Below are 16,098 nucleotides of genomic sequence, written 5' to 3' on the forward strand. Positions count from 1 at the left end.
TTTCCTTCAAGCCATCCATTCTGCAGCCACAGCAAGCAGTCAGCTACACAAAGATGTTGCTGCAGCACTAGCAACTGAAGAGAGTTCTAGTTCATTGCACAATAACTCTATTCCAGGCAAACCTGAAAAACACCTCCTTTGAATCTACTGTGATGTCAGGGACTTGCAATACTAGGAACCAGAAAATGTCAGGACAGATAGCTAGTAACACAAAAGCCAATGAGAAATACTTTGATCAATTTCTTGTGACATACAGGGCCTCAGCTTTGTGTATTTTTCCACTGGGTGTGAGGGAGATGCACAGAGAGTAAAAGCAGTTTTCAAGCATCAGACACTTTGTGGAAATGTTTGCATCAGCTTTGAAGACATCAAAAAACAGGATAGTAGGTTTCATTGTAACTTTAACTTTCAGCCCTCTTCTCATTAGGTTCTAGGGGTAAATTATATAGAAATAGTGTTTCCATGTTTTTACCTTCTGGTAGACTCGGGTTCGTCTAGTTGTATTGAGCTTTTTAGCTCTTTCTTTCATCAAATTTACTTGACTAGACTTCAACCAGGGTGAAATAATTTCCAGAAGAGCCAAGTATAGGCTTGAGAAGACAGTGGAGACTGGGATTAGATAATGGGGCCACTATTTTTTTGATATGTTAGAGCAGTTACTCTGGTAAATGCCAGTTTTACTATGATTGACTATGTCAGTTTAATGAGCTAACTGAAGTACTGGCTCTGTCAATTTGTGAAAAACTTATTTTAAGGAGTCTTAGGCCACCAGAGATTCCCAAGAAGCTGGTCAAAAAGAGTTTAGGTGGCATTTGTGGGTCAATAAGAGGCTTTAAATGTCAAAGATTTCAGCACACAAGTTATTTTTATTGCTGTAACTGTACCACTTTGTGTGTATGATCCATGTAATTGTGTAATTTTTCTGCAATTAAATTATTAGTATTCTTTATATTATAACAAGCACCTAAAATGGACCATGTGCTTCACAGACATATAGGGAGACATAGCCTTAGCCCTAAGAGCTCACAGTCTGAAAAAGGACAAAAACCTCTGCAGTCATAACATTGTTAATTGTGCATTGCAAAACAAAGCAAAGCTCCATTAACTACTTAATATGCAATTGCTAACTATTCTCTTTCTCTCCAGTTGTTCCTGATGGTCTATTCCTGTCATCACTTCTTCTGTTTCTCTCTCTCTGTCTTAGACTTTAAGTGCCTTGAGCTAATAGCTATGCAGGCGGATCTAAAACGGTTACTGTTCTTCAAATTTTTTACTAACAGGACTAAGGGAGTTGGAGATTTAGTATATCTTTTATGGTGACCCTCGCAAACTTTTTTCGGGAACCTTCTTTCTGTTACTTGCATGAGCAAGTTGCAGAATAGTTAATTGCACAAGAACCCTAGGTGTAGTGTTCAAAATCAGTGAGGTCGGTTTATTTAACACATACTTCCATGGATGCTATGTGGCAGGTTGAGCTTTGTGGCATTGTACCAGCATGTGCATTCCTCCCTTGTATACGGTGTGATGGTTGTTAAAGCTGTCCGTGGTGATAGCTGCACTCACGGCCATGCTACAAACCTCTTCACTTAAAGATATAATAATTGGATTTTCAAATGAACATGTGGCTGATAGTTTCCTACGGTATTTTCCATACTATTTGACCACATTGTTAAACGCAGCTTTTCCGTGCTGTTTGGAACTCCAGTACCCTGGCAGCCCTAGAAGAGGCAGGACTCACATTATCCCTCAGGGTGGTTGGCAATGCCAATTCAGACATTCCTCCCACCCCCAGAAATGGGGTTGCTCCTCTGCCTTCCACACTTTCCCTCTAGCCTTTGAAAGCCTCTTCAGGCATTTTGCTCTTGTCTCTGACTTTTTCCTTTTTCCCCTTCTTTTTCTTCCCTTCATCTCTTTTGCTGTCCTTGCCTGAGTGTGAAGGACAGCAAGAGGGAGCAGGAGAGGGAGAGGCGAAGAAGGAAGAAGACAGGAGAGCTGACAAAAGAACATCTATATAATAATAGAAATAAACTGAAGGCAGAGGAAACTCAGGGGCTTAACAGGTTCTTTGCCTCTTTGCTTTTGCTCTCAGTTCTTTGCCTCTTTGTTTTGCTTTCTAATTGATGACATTATAACAGGGGCCTTCCTTTATCCCACCTCTGTACGATGGGAGAAGAAAGAGATGTATGACAATGGTTTGACTCATAATGACTGTAGTGTCTTCTAATACGACCCAATATTACACCTTTAACTTTACTGCTAGTTGAGTCACTCTTGTGCTCAGGCTGCCCTGAAAACAGCAACTATCCCTCTCCTCACAATAATGTTGTGAGACCATCCAATTGAAGGCACTTCACCTTACATCCCTGAACCAGTGTCACATCAATTGTTAAAAGCAGGCCCTCTAAAGGCCAACTTTCCAAACTATCATAGTAACCACTTTCATTTCCCTTCACTGTTAGGTATATTGCATAAAGGCAGTGGAGAGAATCGTTTTCTTACTCAGCAGCCAGCCGTGATTACCAGTATTATGGGGAACGGGCGCCGAAGGAGCATCTCCTGCCCAAGTTGCAATGGTCTTGCAGAAGGAAACAAGCTTTTGGCCCCTGTGGCACTTGCAGTAGGAACTGATGGAAGCCTCTTTGTTGGGGATTTTAACTATATTCGGCGCATCTTCCCATCTAGGAACGTCAGCAGTATTTTGGAATTAAGGTAAGGCGTCAAATGTAGCCCTTTGACATAAGTAACCTGTGCTGAAATCAGACTTTCACATTCCTTTTTATAATTTTCTAAAACATTGTCCCTTGCCACCTGATAAGTTTCCAATGGAAAAATGGGGCACAGAAAAGCATAGCTCAGTATCTATGGATGATAAAGCAATGAGTGTTAGTAGAGAAAAAAACTGAAGATGATCAAAGAAAAAATCAACTTGTTTTCTCTTTTTGTTAATCACTTAATATAATCTCCCTTTACTATTAGACAAAGCCTACCTAGTTTTCAAGACTATGGGATTGACTGCCTGTCATTGGTCAGCCAGAGCAATATGCCAGGGCTTAAAAGCCTTGTGAGTTCAGAAGAGTTTTTGATATCAACATTTTTTCATGGCCATTGTCCCCACTCCTTTCCCCCTTCCCCACATTTTTAAATATCTTTCTTTAGGTTTGGTCAGTGCAGTTAAAATAAGGTTAATATCAGAGAGCCACATGCATAATCAGGATAGTATAGTTCTTAAAAATTATCTCAATGTGCACAAACAATTGCTGAAGATTTGGTCACATAAATAGAAAAGGCACCAATGTATAGTGGATCATTTCACCCATTTGTGTTCACTGTCCTGTTTCTTCCCCCTGGGAGAGGAAAGGGCCATTCCTGAAAACCCGCACTCATGTGACTAGTCCTTACTCTTACTGGTCAGTCTCTGGAGACAAATTAATTACTCAAGTGAGGAAAAACTATATGATTGGATCCTACGTGAACACTTCCTTGGTACTTCTGCAGCTGTCAAGAAATGCAATGTGATCAAACTACTGCTCTTGTAGACTTTAAAAAGCTGCCAAACACCTCGAGAGAATTCAAATAGCTAACCTATTTATCTGATGCCACCAATAACCAATCGTTTTGCTTTCAGTGCCTGAGAAACATAGCAAAATGATTGGGCTAGGAAGAAATGATGGACCTACTTCTGGTCTCACACCAGTTTTCCACTGATATAATTCTGTTAACTTCAATGGAGTGAGTCCTGATTTATATTCGCATAAGTGAGGTCAGAATCAAGGCCGCTCTATGCTTAAGCCCATTCCCTGACACCTGTCTTGTGGATCACTGCACATCAATGCCTCTTCACCCCTGGGATCACTTAAAACATCATTCTAGAAAACAGAGTTATCATTATTATCATCAGATGTGAAATAATACTGACCATGCTTCCTATTAGCAGATCAGCATATGTTCTGAGCAGGTAGTTTGTGTGGTTGTGTGACCCACCATAAACATTTATCATTGTAAAACATCATTCCACTCTATGACTCCTCATTTTATATGATTAATTTAATTCAGTTGGGCTCTGACCTGCCTTCAGACACATAGCTCGGCACAAGCTGGGAGGGATTGCAAGCAGTTCAGAGGACCGAATGAGAATTCAAAAGGACCTTGACAAATTGGAGAATTAGTCTGAAATCAACAAAATAAAATTCAATAAAGATAAGTGCAAAGTACTTCACTTAGGAAGGAAAAAATCAAATGCACAACTACAAAATAGGGAATAACTGGCTAGGTGGTAGTACTGCTGAAAAGGATTTAGGGGTTATAGAGCAATACAAATTGAATATAAGTCAGCAATGTGATGCAACTGTGAAACAGGCTAATACTGTTCTGAGGTGTATTAACAGGAGTGTTGTATGTAAGACACAAGAGTTAACTGTCCTGTTTTACTTGGCACTGGTGAGGCCTCAGCTGGAGTACTGTGTCCAATTCTGGGCACCACACTTTAGGAAAGATGTGGAGAAATTGGAGCATGTCCAGAGAAGAGCAACAAAAATGATAATAGGTTTAGAGAACCTGACCTATGAGGAAAGGTTAAAAAAACTGGGCATGTTTAGTCTTCATAAAAGAAGACTGATGGAGGATGTGATAACAGTCTTTAAGGGCTGTCATAAAGAGGGTTGTGATCAATTATTCTTCATGTCCACTGAAGGTAGGACAAGAAGTAATCAGCTTAATCTACAACAAGGCAGATATAGATTAGATATTAGAGAAAACGTTAACTATAAGGCTAGTTAAGCATTGTAATCAGTTTTCAAAGGATGCTGTGAAATCCCCATCTTTGGAGGTATTTAAGAATAGGTTGGACAAATAGGGACGGTTTGGGTTTACTTTGTCCTGCCTCAGCGCAGGAGACTGGATTTGATGACTTCTTGAGGTCCCTTCCAGGCTCCAGTCCTACACTTAAATGATTCTATAATGTTTATAAGTAAAGGCTAACATTTTCAAACTGAGGTGCCTAATATCAAGCATTTATTTCCATGTCACCTCAGCATCTCTGAAAATCAGGTCACTTTTATAGGTGCATAGCAGTAGGCTTCCAAGTTTGAAAATATTGGCCCAAAATTTACAAGAGGACTTGCTTGAACATTGTTCCCTTTTGGCTGTGCAGGTGAACAAGTATCAATCTCAGCCTCTTTAGAATATGGCAAAAAAGTAAGAAAGCACATCAGCAAAGGTCAGGGTGCTTATCCTTTCTTTATGCTTCTATCCGGCTCCCCTTGTCTTTTATTAAAGTCTGTTTTCCATAGTATAGTTTTCTTGGCCTCTGTAACAACTACTAGTAGTGAACAATGAAGCTATTTCATGTTGGGTTCTGTTGAAAATCTGCAACAGGCTTGATACAGTCTTTGGACTTACATTCATCGGTTTAACTCTGTGTTCTCAGAAAGGAATCTGGGTCCAGTTCTGCAAATGTTACTCATAGAAAACATCCATGCTCAGAAGACTGGTCCCATGAAAATCTGTAGGACTTACATGAGTAGGGGTTGGAAGAATTGGGCCCTTAGGTACGAACAAGACCAGAATCTCAAACTGGCATATTTGCAATTTTATTAAAGCTTCTAATATTTCCATAATTAATACCAAAATATTCCTTCATTTGTGGCAGATAACGAACACTGATCTGGTCTTACATATGCAGTGTAAATCATGATGAGTAACTCCATGGAAGTCAGTGGAGTTACACCAGTGTAAAATTGAATACGAGAATAGTATAATACATGACATTTCACTTTCACTAAGCAGTATAAAATGACCCCAAGACATCAGCTGATATCACTGGTTAATAAGAATTTAAAGCCAGGACTGTTATTGATGGCACAATTTACTGAGTGAACTTCACAAAGTTCCAAGCTTCTGACTGTGCTGTAAAAGCTGCGGCTCAGGAGTTACGCACATCATCGGTATTCCACTCAGCGTGTATTGTATAAACACAACAACACACACTAGGCGCAAAAAATATATTAATTCACATGTGGGAATATAGCAGGCACTTGCCTTTTGGCCTTGTGCCTAGACAGCACACTAGGCATCAATTGATAATACTCAGTTCATGTTGTTCAGTCTCTTATTGCTTTGTTATCAAATAGCAGTAACCAAAGAATTACTTTGATCAACTTAGGGAGTTTCTTGATCAATGGCTGCATTTACAGTCAAACTTGCTTTAAGCAACTACCACAGGGACCAAAGGGCAAAAATGTGTTGCTTAGTAGAAACAGGTCTAAAGTTTAAAAAAAAATCCTTTTGGAAACTACTTTTGGGTAGTTTAAAGTGTTTGCTTTCAATTCTTAGAAGTGATCCTAGTGCCGCTTTCACTGTATATTAACCACACCTCTCCGCTAAGCCCACAGTTCCATGTGGTAAACTGCCACCTTCTTCCCCTCTCTCAGCACACAAGATGAACATTTTTTCACATAGTGATTATTTCAATGATCCAGAAAGTTTCTTGCAAAATATGCCTTGAGGGAGGGTATCATAGCAGGGAACTATCTGGTGATTACAACACCCCCTGGTGTGCTTCATCCCGAAACCAACCTAAGGCTAGAGCTGAAGAGAGATTTCCTCTCTTGTGTCCTTTTGTAAAATAAAAACAAAATGCTATGTATGCTTTACCATCTATTCTTCAGCTAACTGTTTGTTCTTTTTTTTCCTTCTGTTCCCTTTCTATAAAGAAATAAAGAGTTTAAACATAGGTAAGACCAAAAGCTCTTTCACATATAATTTGATACAGTTTGTTTGCTTCACTGTGTTTGCTTTTTGTGTTGTGCTTCTTGTGTAACATAATGTTTTTCATGTACCAAATATAGTAACATTTTTATGTACTAATTATGTGTTATGAATATGATAAACGTTAGCAATTATGAAATGCAGTCAAAAAGAAACCAAATAAATTCTGACAGTAATTAGGAATTTCTAGTGGAATGTAAGTATAATGAACCCAAAGTTAACTTTTACATAAGCATTTCTCCCTGTGGTCTGTAATTGGTCTAAATGGTTGAGGCAAACTACAGCAGTAGCTTTTGTAAATGCTGGACAGGGTTCACAAAGGGACTAATGAACTGGAAATGGGTCAAAAACTCATTTTCAACTCATTAATAATTTTTTCTGGATTCACTCTTTCTTTCTTTCTTTCTTATATTGACTGACTATTAACAATGTGGTCGTCTGGTTATATAATTGATTAGTTAGTTTAACTAGAGCTTAAAATCCATTTCTAAGGGCTTATCTACACTGGCAAGCAAAATTGGCGCTGCTGCGGTTGATGCAGTGGCATCGATTTAGTGGGTCTGGTGAAGACATGAGGAAAGGAAGCTTTCCCATCAACTTCAGTACTCCACCTCCCCGAGAGGTGGAAGGTAAGTCAGCAGGAGAGCATCTCCCATTGACACAACGCAGAGTAGACATCACGTTAGGTCAATGTAAGCTATGTCGCTCCAGGGTGATTTTTTCACATCCCTGAGTGATGTAACTTACAGCAACTTAAGCAGCAGTGTAGACCAGGCCATGAACAGAGTTCTAGTTCAAAGGCATTCAGATCTCATTTTTGTACCACATGAGCACTAAACCCACTAGCCAGGTGTCCCCAGAAGTTGTGAGCTGGCATAGCCAGCCTCTGTGCCTTCCTCCTCTCAGTCCCCAATGGAGGGTAGAGAAGGAGTAGAACGGTCAGCATATGAAGGGCTCTGCAATCCCCAGATGGTGTATGGTCCCTTGGGGACCATAATCTGATGGTTCCCCATCTCTCCTGAGCCCAGTATAAGATGGAAGCAACAGAGGTTTGGGGCCTAACTGTGTGATTCCCCTCTCGCAATGGAGTAAATCATGAGGAAGGCTGAGTCAATTCATTATTTGTATGATTATTTGTGCTGGTGGGTGGCCATTAGTTGTAAATCTAACTAATTGTTAGGATGCTTAGAGCTTTGTGTAGGGGTGGCTTTTCTTAGTATTTAAATTGAAGAAATAAGTGAAGTGAATGGAGTTACTCTGGTGTAAGTGAGCAGAGAATCAGACTCTAAGACCCACTCCTGCCTATGCTAACTCCCAGGCAACCTTCTTCCTGACAGACTGAGTCTCATTGACCTCATGGTACTAAGTGTTATGTTCACTAGTAAGTGCTCTGAGATGAGCCCTTGTAGTAGTGTATCTCTGAGCAATACTGATTATTTTATTAAAAACTTTTTTAAACAAAGGATATGTTCCCTGCCTTCATGTAAATCTAATAAAGAATTAAAGGGATTTTTTTAATGGCAAAGGGAGAGGCCAAAGCTGCTTAGCCAGTCAAATGCTAGTTTGGGAACTCTTTATTTCTCCAGTATATGATATGTCTGTATTTGAGGAAATAAGCCATTAGCTCTTTGTAGGAGTAATGAAGGTGCATCCTTTTGATCAGTTTCCATCTGCCAAAGTTGATTTTCCCCATTATCAAACTTGGAGAAAAAAGCCCCTCAGATCTTGTGAGCTCGCTGCTGAGTTTGGTGGATAGGCTCACACCCTCTCTGCCCTTGTTCGGCTCACGATGGAGAACAAACACATATATAACGCACGTCTGCATCTGTGCGAATGAGTTGCTGAAACAAATGATAATGAATGCTCTGAATGAGATCACTGCATCATGATCATAGCCTGAATGGAATTCTGATAGCTGGGAGGGGCAGTGAGCTCAGTGTATATATTGATGACTGCATAAGGAAGGATGATTGCATAGAGAGGAAGAGGACCAGAAGGCACCCTCTGTGGATCAGAGTCTGCCACCCTAACTTGCAGTGCTTGGTACCTTACTTCCCCTCAATTTCAGAAGGACCTACTTGCTGAATGAGATACTACTCAGAGTGAGTATGGTGACAGAACCTGCTCATCAGTGTTTAAGGAGAGCATGTCTAACAGCATGAAAGAGGGGAAAGCCTCAAAACAACATTTAAAACTTTTTTTTAACTAACAAACCTGGGTGTTTATCTACTGGAAAGCTAAGAGGTTCTGTTAGCTAAAGTCAACATCTTAAGGGCTTTTCCTCAAACCCAGCACTTATCCAAGGCAAAGATAGAAAATTCAGTTAAATATTTTTGGTGAGGAAAGGGGAAAGGAGAGGAGGTGATGAGATGACCTAGTGGGAAGGTATTATGCTGTAGAAGACAAGACAAAGGACTGAGAGATTGAGTTCTAATCCCAAGTGTTCTACTGATCTCACTGCACAAGTCACCTAATTGCTCTGTGCCTCAGTTTCCTCCTCTGTGAAATGGATTTAACAGTACTTACCCATCTTTGTAAAGGGCTTTGAGATCCTTGCATGGGATAAAACTGCCAATTTTTAATAAATTTTAAATAAATTTTCTATTTATTTATTGTACTTCCATCTCTTCATTTTTATGGTCCTGTGAGTCTTCTGCAGATGGTATTACCCCTTCCCACTTAATTTCAGCCAAATCAATCTCCTTTCCAGAATCTACTGTTTTTGAGCAAAGTGCAGAATGTGCTATTGACTCAGAATCATGCCATATTACAGGCAGGTTTACAATAAAGTGCTTTCTCTGTCCCTCCTCACTCCTCCTCACCCAAGATCTGGCTGTCCTCACATATGCACAGTTGTCTGTGTGCTGCTGATAATCCATCTGCAGAAGGTGCCAGTGGCTATACTTCCAGTGAGAGTCTAATGAAGAAATGGCTTATTTTCTCCATCATAACTTGCCTCGACATATCCTCACTCTTGGAGTTGTGCACTTTTGCCATATGAATCCAGGAGTGTGGATCTTTGGAGGCAAATGACTCTGTTAACTAGTAAGTAACCTGCCTTTTCTCTTGCTTTCCTCATTTGTCCTCCACACTTTTAAAATCTCCATTGACCTTAAATAAGATCACCATAGGCTCACAAGACTGGTAAACATAATCGAGATCTTGTTTAAAAACACATTAAAGTGACTACATCTTGTTCCTCTGCTCCAGCTCTAGTTATATGTGTTAATGGCTGAGACTGAAATTTCAAAATTTACAGATGGTTTGTTAAAATAGTTCCAAAATTTGATAAACTGTCAAAAATTATAGTTTCATTAGAGATGTAGCAATACATCTGAGCATCCACTTTTAGAACAAATCACGACTAGTCACTACAGATGAGTAGCCCAGGTGAAAGCCAAATTATTTGGGCTCTCTCTGATTTTAGTTACATGGCCAACTTCATATACTATTTTAAGAACAAATGAGAACAAACTTTGTTTAAGGATAAATTTTTTATGCACCTACTTTCTGCTTATGTAAGACCTCATGAATTTGGTGTCAGAGTATTCATGACTCAGAGGCTGGTGCTTTCATCTCATTCCTGAGATTTCTTCTTTCAAGGGAAGTACAAGAATGACAACGGTTAGAGATGAACTAAAGAGATTTGGCCTTGAGCAGGTACCTCCAACTACTCCCTGCTTCCAAATCAGAATGTAGCAGCATCTTCCCCCATCTCAACTTATATATAAGTGCTGAATGAAGAATCTAATGCTCTTTACTAGTTTACTTCAATACATTAAACACTTGCTTTATAAAAACAGCCCCTGGCAAAGAAATAATAAAGAGATGTGATAGTACACACTGGAAAAAAGTCTTTCCTCACATTGGTTCAACACAGTGCAGAATTTAGCCCAGTTGGTGGTGGATTTAGAGCTTCACTCTATGAGCAAGGCACTTCCATTGTCTCACTTTTTCAGTACTAATCCTTCTGAGCATGAAACCATTGATACTTGACGTGTAGGAACACTAAATGCCAGATTTATCCCTCTAACTCAGGGGCTAGTCATCTTTCTGGCAAGCATACAGGGATAACAGTGGGAGGAGGAAAGGGCCTTTTGCAGTGTATATTTTTGAGCACAGCACTCAGCTACTCTACTTTTTACTTGCTTGTTGGGTTCTACTGTGTATTGTTTGGTGGAATGTAAAGAAAGTGATTTTAAAAAGGGGGGACAAGCTCCACACTCTTCAGAAAATGCTGACCGGTCTGTAATCAGAACCCAGACACATTATCCATTTTTCATTCCTTTTTTCCTTCTCTTTGGTTCATGTTGCATAGAAGCAAAGTCATTTGTAAAGCTTGTATCTAATATATTTTTAAAAGCAATGTGCCCAAATAAAGCAGTAATATATCAGCACTGTGGGAAATAAAGGGTTTCAATAGAAAAGCATAACAATATCATTAAATAGAAGTAACTCAGACCCCTCAGAATATTAAGATGTCAAATTGTTCTTTCCAGTTCTTTAAATGGCAGATAACTGTCTAAGGCCAAAAGGTCTAGAATTATTTCAGATTGCTTAGCCATCTCCGTTTTCTGTTTTTTCCCTCCTAAAGCAACAATCCTGCTCACAAATACTACCTGGCTGTGGATCCCGTTTCGGGTTCACTGTACGTATCAGATACCAACAGCCGACGAATTTACCGAGTCAAATCCCTCACTGGTGCAAAAGACCTGGCCGGTAACTCTGAAGTGGTGGCAGGGACTGGAGAGCAGTGTCTGCCATTTGATGAAGCCAGATGTGGAGATGGAGGGAAGGCAGTGGACGCAACCCTAATGAGCCCTAGAGGTAAAAGAAGTAAAAGAGACTGGAGAAAGCAATTGTCTGAGGCTAGGCTGGATCTGGATATAATTATCTAGTAATTAAATCACTACTAGCTTGGTAATTTTTATTCTGTGCTTTAATCACAGTGGATTGGCAAGCGATTATGCTTTAGTTAAAGCAAACTTTATTACCCCTTCACTGTTTACTGCAAAAGGAGATTTCACAGCATCGGGCTTCCTCCTAAAAGGAAACTTGCAAACAGGAGAAAACACCATTGTTTGAAACACAGTCCTTTTTGGGAGGAGGAGGGATGCCTTCTGTAGTATTTTTTTTAATTTTAGTTCTGATGTTCATTAGCCTATTCCTACAAATGGGAAAAAATGGATCTGTGTCTTTTTAAGCTTCTTTATAATTTATAGTAAGGTGCCATAAAGGATTTTGGGGGATTTTTAAGTATTTTTTTCATCTCAAACGTAATCAGGAATAGAGTCTTGTCTTCACTATTTTGCTTGGAACACTGAAATTGGTGACTTTAGAGCCCTCTAATTAAAGGGTGGGTTTGTCAAGTTGTTAGCAAAGAGAGTTTTTCTTTCAATTCTTGTGTTAAGCAGATGGTATTAAAACCAAACCGAAAACCTCTACAAAAGCTCTTTCTCTGCAAGCACTTACATAGTTGCTTAAATTTATCACAAGTAGCCTGAGTGAATGCAATGGGACTACTGGCATGTGTAAAGTTAAACACATGAGTAAGGGCTTGTCTCCATTTAAAACACTGGAGCTGCTGTAGTGCTTCAGTGAAGATGCTTCCTAAGCCAGTGGGAGGGCTGCTCCCATTAGCATAGTTATTCCACCTCCCTGAGAGGTGATAGGTAGGTTGATGAGAGAATTCTCCCATCAACCTAACACTGTCTACACCGGGATTAAGTTGGTTTAACTGAGACGCTCAGGGCTGTGGATTTTTCATACCGCTGAATTATGTAGTTATACCAACCTAATTTCCGACTGTAGACCAGGCCTGAGTGTTGGCAGGAATGGAACTCAAACAATTTTAAAACATCCTGAGTGAAAACCACTTCCACTCTCAGTCATTTTTAATTATGTCTATGGGGTCAAAACCTATAAGTTCTCGAATTACACATAGAGTCTTCCAGGAGAAATGAAATCTGAATTTTTCATGTAAGAATCAAGGAGAAAAATCTTTCTTTAAAAAAAATAGTTTCAAGTTTCTTTATACAGAGGCAGAAAAGAGCATAGGGCAAAATAATAAGTTAATGCAAGATTCAAGATTAAGGTTGATTTGTTAAAAAACCACGGGATAAGTCAGCATAGTTCCATTGACTTCAACAGAGGTACATTGATTTAGCTGAGGATCTGGACTGCAGTGTCAGGGGCTGAAGGCCTGCAAAAATTGGGATGAACAAAAAAGCAGCACCTTGTAACCCTCCGTATTTGGAATAAACTTATCAATTAAGCATGAAACCAGAGCACTGATTGTTGCTTATTTTGTAGGAATTGCAGTGGATAAGTACGGGCTTATGTATTTTGTTGATGCCACTATGATTCGGAAAGTTGATCAGAATGGAATTATATCAACTCTGCTGGGCTCTAATGACCTAACTGCTGTTCGACCACTAAGCTGTGATTCCAGCATGGATGTCACCCAGGTAGAGTTTTACTTCCTTTTTGTGTATGTGCCATACAACAGATGGCTATTTACTTTGGATAATTGCCTGGCCATTCTCTGTAGAGAATACAGTATGTTAGACTCCTCTGAAAAAGGATTTAGAGGGTATTGATGACATTATGGAGGGCAGGATAACAGCTTATATAATTAGTTACTGAAAAGAATGAACCTACCCTCTTGCAGTGGTTAACACAAGTTGTTTACACAGTCATAGAGAAATAAGTTTGAGATAATGGAAGTTATTGTATAATTGCCTTTTATTTTTCTGTATTTGCTGTAGACTTTCAGTAATGTAGCATTCAGTCCTTTGCAACAGATACATAATTAACCAAAGTTAGCACTGTTCATAGCTTTAATTTGTACATGCAAGTATTAAGTAGAGCACTTAGTTCCACGATTTATTCTGTTAAACCATTGACTAATTTGCTGCCATTTCACATATAATTGTTATGTGTTGAAAACAATTTACTTTTTTGGTGTGAGTTTTACAATAATAATGAATTATTGTGTGGTTCATAGGTGCGGCTGGAGTGGCCAACTGATCTTGCTGTCAATCCCATGGATAACTCACTTTATGTCCTGGAGAACAACGTCATTTTACGGATCACAGAAAACCACCAGGTTAGCATCATCGCTGGACGTCCCATGCACTGTCAGGTTCCTGGGATAGACTACTCCCTTAGCAAACTGGCCATCCACTCTGCGCTGGAGTCAGCCAGTGCAATTGCCATCTCACATACAGGAGTCCTTTATATCAGTGAGACAGATGAGAAAAAAATTAATCGACTACGCCAGGTAACCACAAATGGAGAGATCTGCCTCCTAGCCGGGGCAGCTTCGGACTGTGACTGCAAAAATGATGTCAACTGTAATTGCTATTCTGGGGATGATGCTTATGCCACTGACGCCATCTTAAACTCCCCATCCTCCTTAGCTGTGGCACCAGATGGCACTATCTACATAGCTGACCTTGGAAATATACGCATTAGGGCTGTTAGTAAAAACAGACCCGTTCTTAACTCTGTCAACCAGTACGAGGCAGCTTCTCCAGGAGAACAGGAGCTGTACGTCTTCAATGCTGATGGCATCCACCAGTACACCCTCAGTCTTGTTACCGGAGAGTATCTGTATAATTTCAGCTACAGCGCCGATAACGATGTCACAGAGGTGATCGATAACAATGGTAACTCCTTAAAAATTCGTCGGGATAACAATGGAATGCCACGCCATTTACTGATGCCTGACAATCAGATTGTCACGCTGGTTGTCAGCACGAATGGTGGACTCAAGGTAGTGTCTACCCAGACCCTGGAACTTGGATTAATGACTTACAATGGAAATAGTGGGCTCTTGGCAACAAAGAGTGATGAAACAGGGTGGACGACCTTTTATGAGTAAGAAATTTTTTTAAATTTGTTGAGTATGCATTTCTCTTTCAAATGAGAATGGTTAGGGCCTAATATAATGCCCATTGAAATCAGTGGTAGTCCTTCTATTGACTTCAATGAACATTGAATCAGGTCTTTAAATCTTGATGAAATAGGGTCCTAGAGCCACGTGTGTGATTTTTTTAACTTTAACAGTCTTGCAGTATCCTTGCATAAGGGCCTGAGACGGATGCTTCCTGTGAGCTGCTGAGCACCCTAAGGTCCCAGTGTAGAGTATGGCTGGTAAGGGAGCTCTCTCACGTCCCAGCAAATTGCTAGCACCTTTTAGGATCAGTAACTTGCATTTACACTGCTGTTTGCAGGACTGGGCCCAACTTTCTTTGCCATAAGTGGGAGTGCAAAGAAGTCCCCTTCTCCAAGCTGGTCTGCCCAGTTCACAACACAATAATTTGTGGTTACGCCCCACAGGGCTGCCTCTGTCAAGAGATTTCAATATTAGTTTCTCTTGGAACTCAAATTACAAGTCTTGCTGTTCAAATGTCAGGATATTGGACCCATATTACATATAGGAGATAAAGTGTTGATTAACTTTACTGATTACTCATTCTTGAGATAGGTGAGGAAATTAGATCCCAAGGTCTAGATCCCAGTGTGACTTATATAATTTGTAGATAGCCCAAAAGCACATTGGTTTTCATGAGCAGGTAGATTAAAAAAAGACAGAATTTCCTCTTTAACTGAAATGGATCAGAGATAAAGTGCCTAGGTATATTAAAAAGCTGGAAAAGCAAACTAGATTTTCTCTAACAATTATCCTGTCCTTAATAGTATTATTGTAATTTACTTGGCAACAAGAGGGTTTCCTAAATAAGTAGCACTATATATGCTGAATATGTGTGTGTGTGTGTGTGTATATATATATATACACATATATATATATACACATATATATATAGTGCAGCGCATATATATATATGCTGCACTATATATGCTGAATATTTTGGCTTTTAACTATGACAAGGCTGTCTATCTAGAGAGTGAGAATTTTGCTGAAATACTTAATTAGTGATACATTTATTCATAATTTTTTCCAAGTTAGACTTTGACAATATTTGTCAAGCTTTATTTACAAATGACTGGACCTAGGTTTACTTTTCTGAGATTGTCCTCTGAGCAATAGGTTTTCACCACTAACATGTGCCAAAGTATCATATCGTGTTGCCTACTACTTAAACACTGCTGACTTTTTGTAAGAAAACAAAAAAAAACCAGTACCTGAACATAAGTAACTGCTTGATCTAACTGGAAACATAACTGAATTATCAACGCACATCAGCATTATCTGTGTTTTGTGTTTGGTTTATAAAAAAAGGAAAACAGTGCCATCTGGTGGTCACTGTATAACTTGACCACCCAAATTTGAACATCTGTTCATTTTCATATATCTTATAGGTAAAG

The 16,098-nt window shown here is 39.5% G+C and overlaps 1 protein-coding gene across 8 annotated transcripts in view; it reads left to right on the forward strand.

The window, feature by feature from the left end:
* TENM2 (teneurin transmembrane protein 2) overlaps positions 1-16,098 on the forward strand; it is a 963,219-nt gene that overhangs the window by 921,345 nt on the left and 25,776 nt on the right. For 7 of the 8 annotated variants that reach the window (XM_038413789.2, XM_043490999.1, XM_038413792.2 and 4 more), the window contains 5 exons: positions 2,460-2,709; positions 6,711-6,731; positions 11,360-11,592; positions 13,078-13,232; positions 13,772-14,646. In XM_038413789.2, the coding sequence (XP_038269717.1) occupies positions 2,460-2,709; positions 6,711-6,731; positions 11,360-11,592; positions 13,078-13,232; positions 13,772-14,646 (1,534 nt within the window). The remainder of the gene's footprint in view (positions 1-2,459; positions 2,710-6,710; positions 6,732-11,359; positions 11,593-13,077; positions 13,233-13,771; positions 14,647-16,098) is intronic. The other variant, XM_043491001.1, reaches the window with a different exon arrangement.

The sequence above is a fragment of the Dermochelys coriacea genome, chromosome 8, assembly GCF_009764565.3.
Source record: "Dermochelys coriacea isolate rDerCor1 chromosome 8, rDerCor1.pri.v4, whole genome shotgun sequence".
Lineage (NCBI taxonomy): Eukaryota > Metazoa > Chordata > Testudines > Dermochelyidae > Dermochelys > Dermochelys coriacea.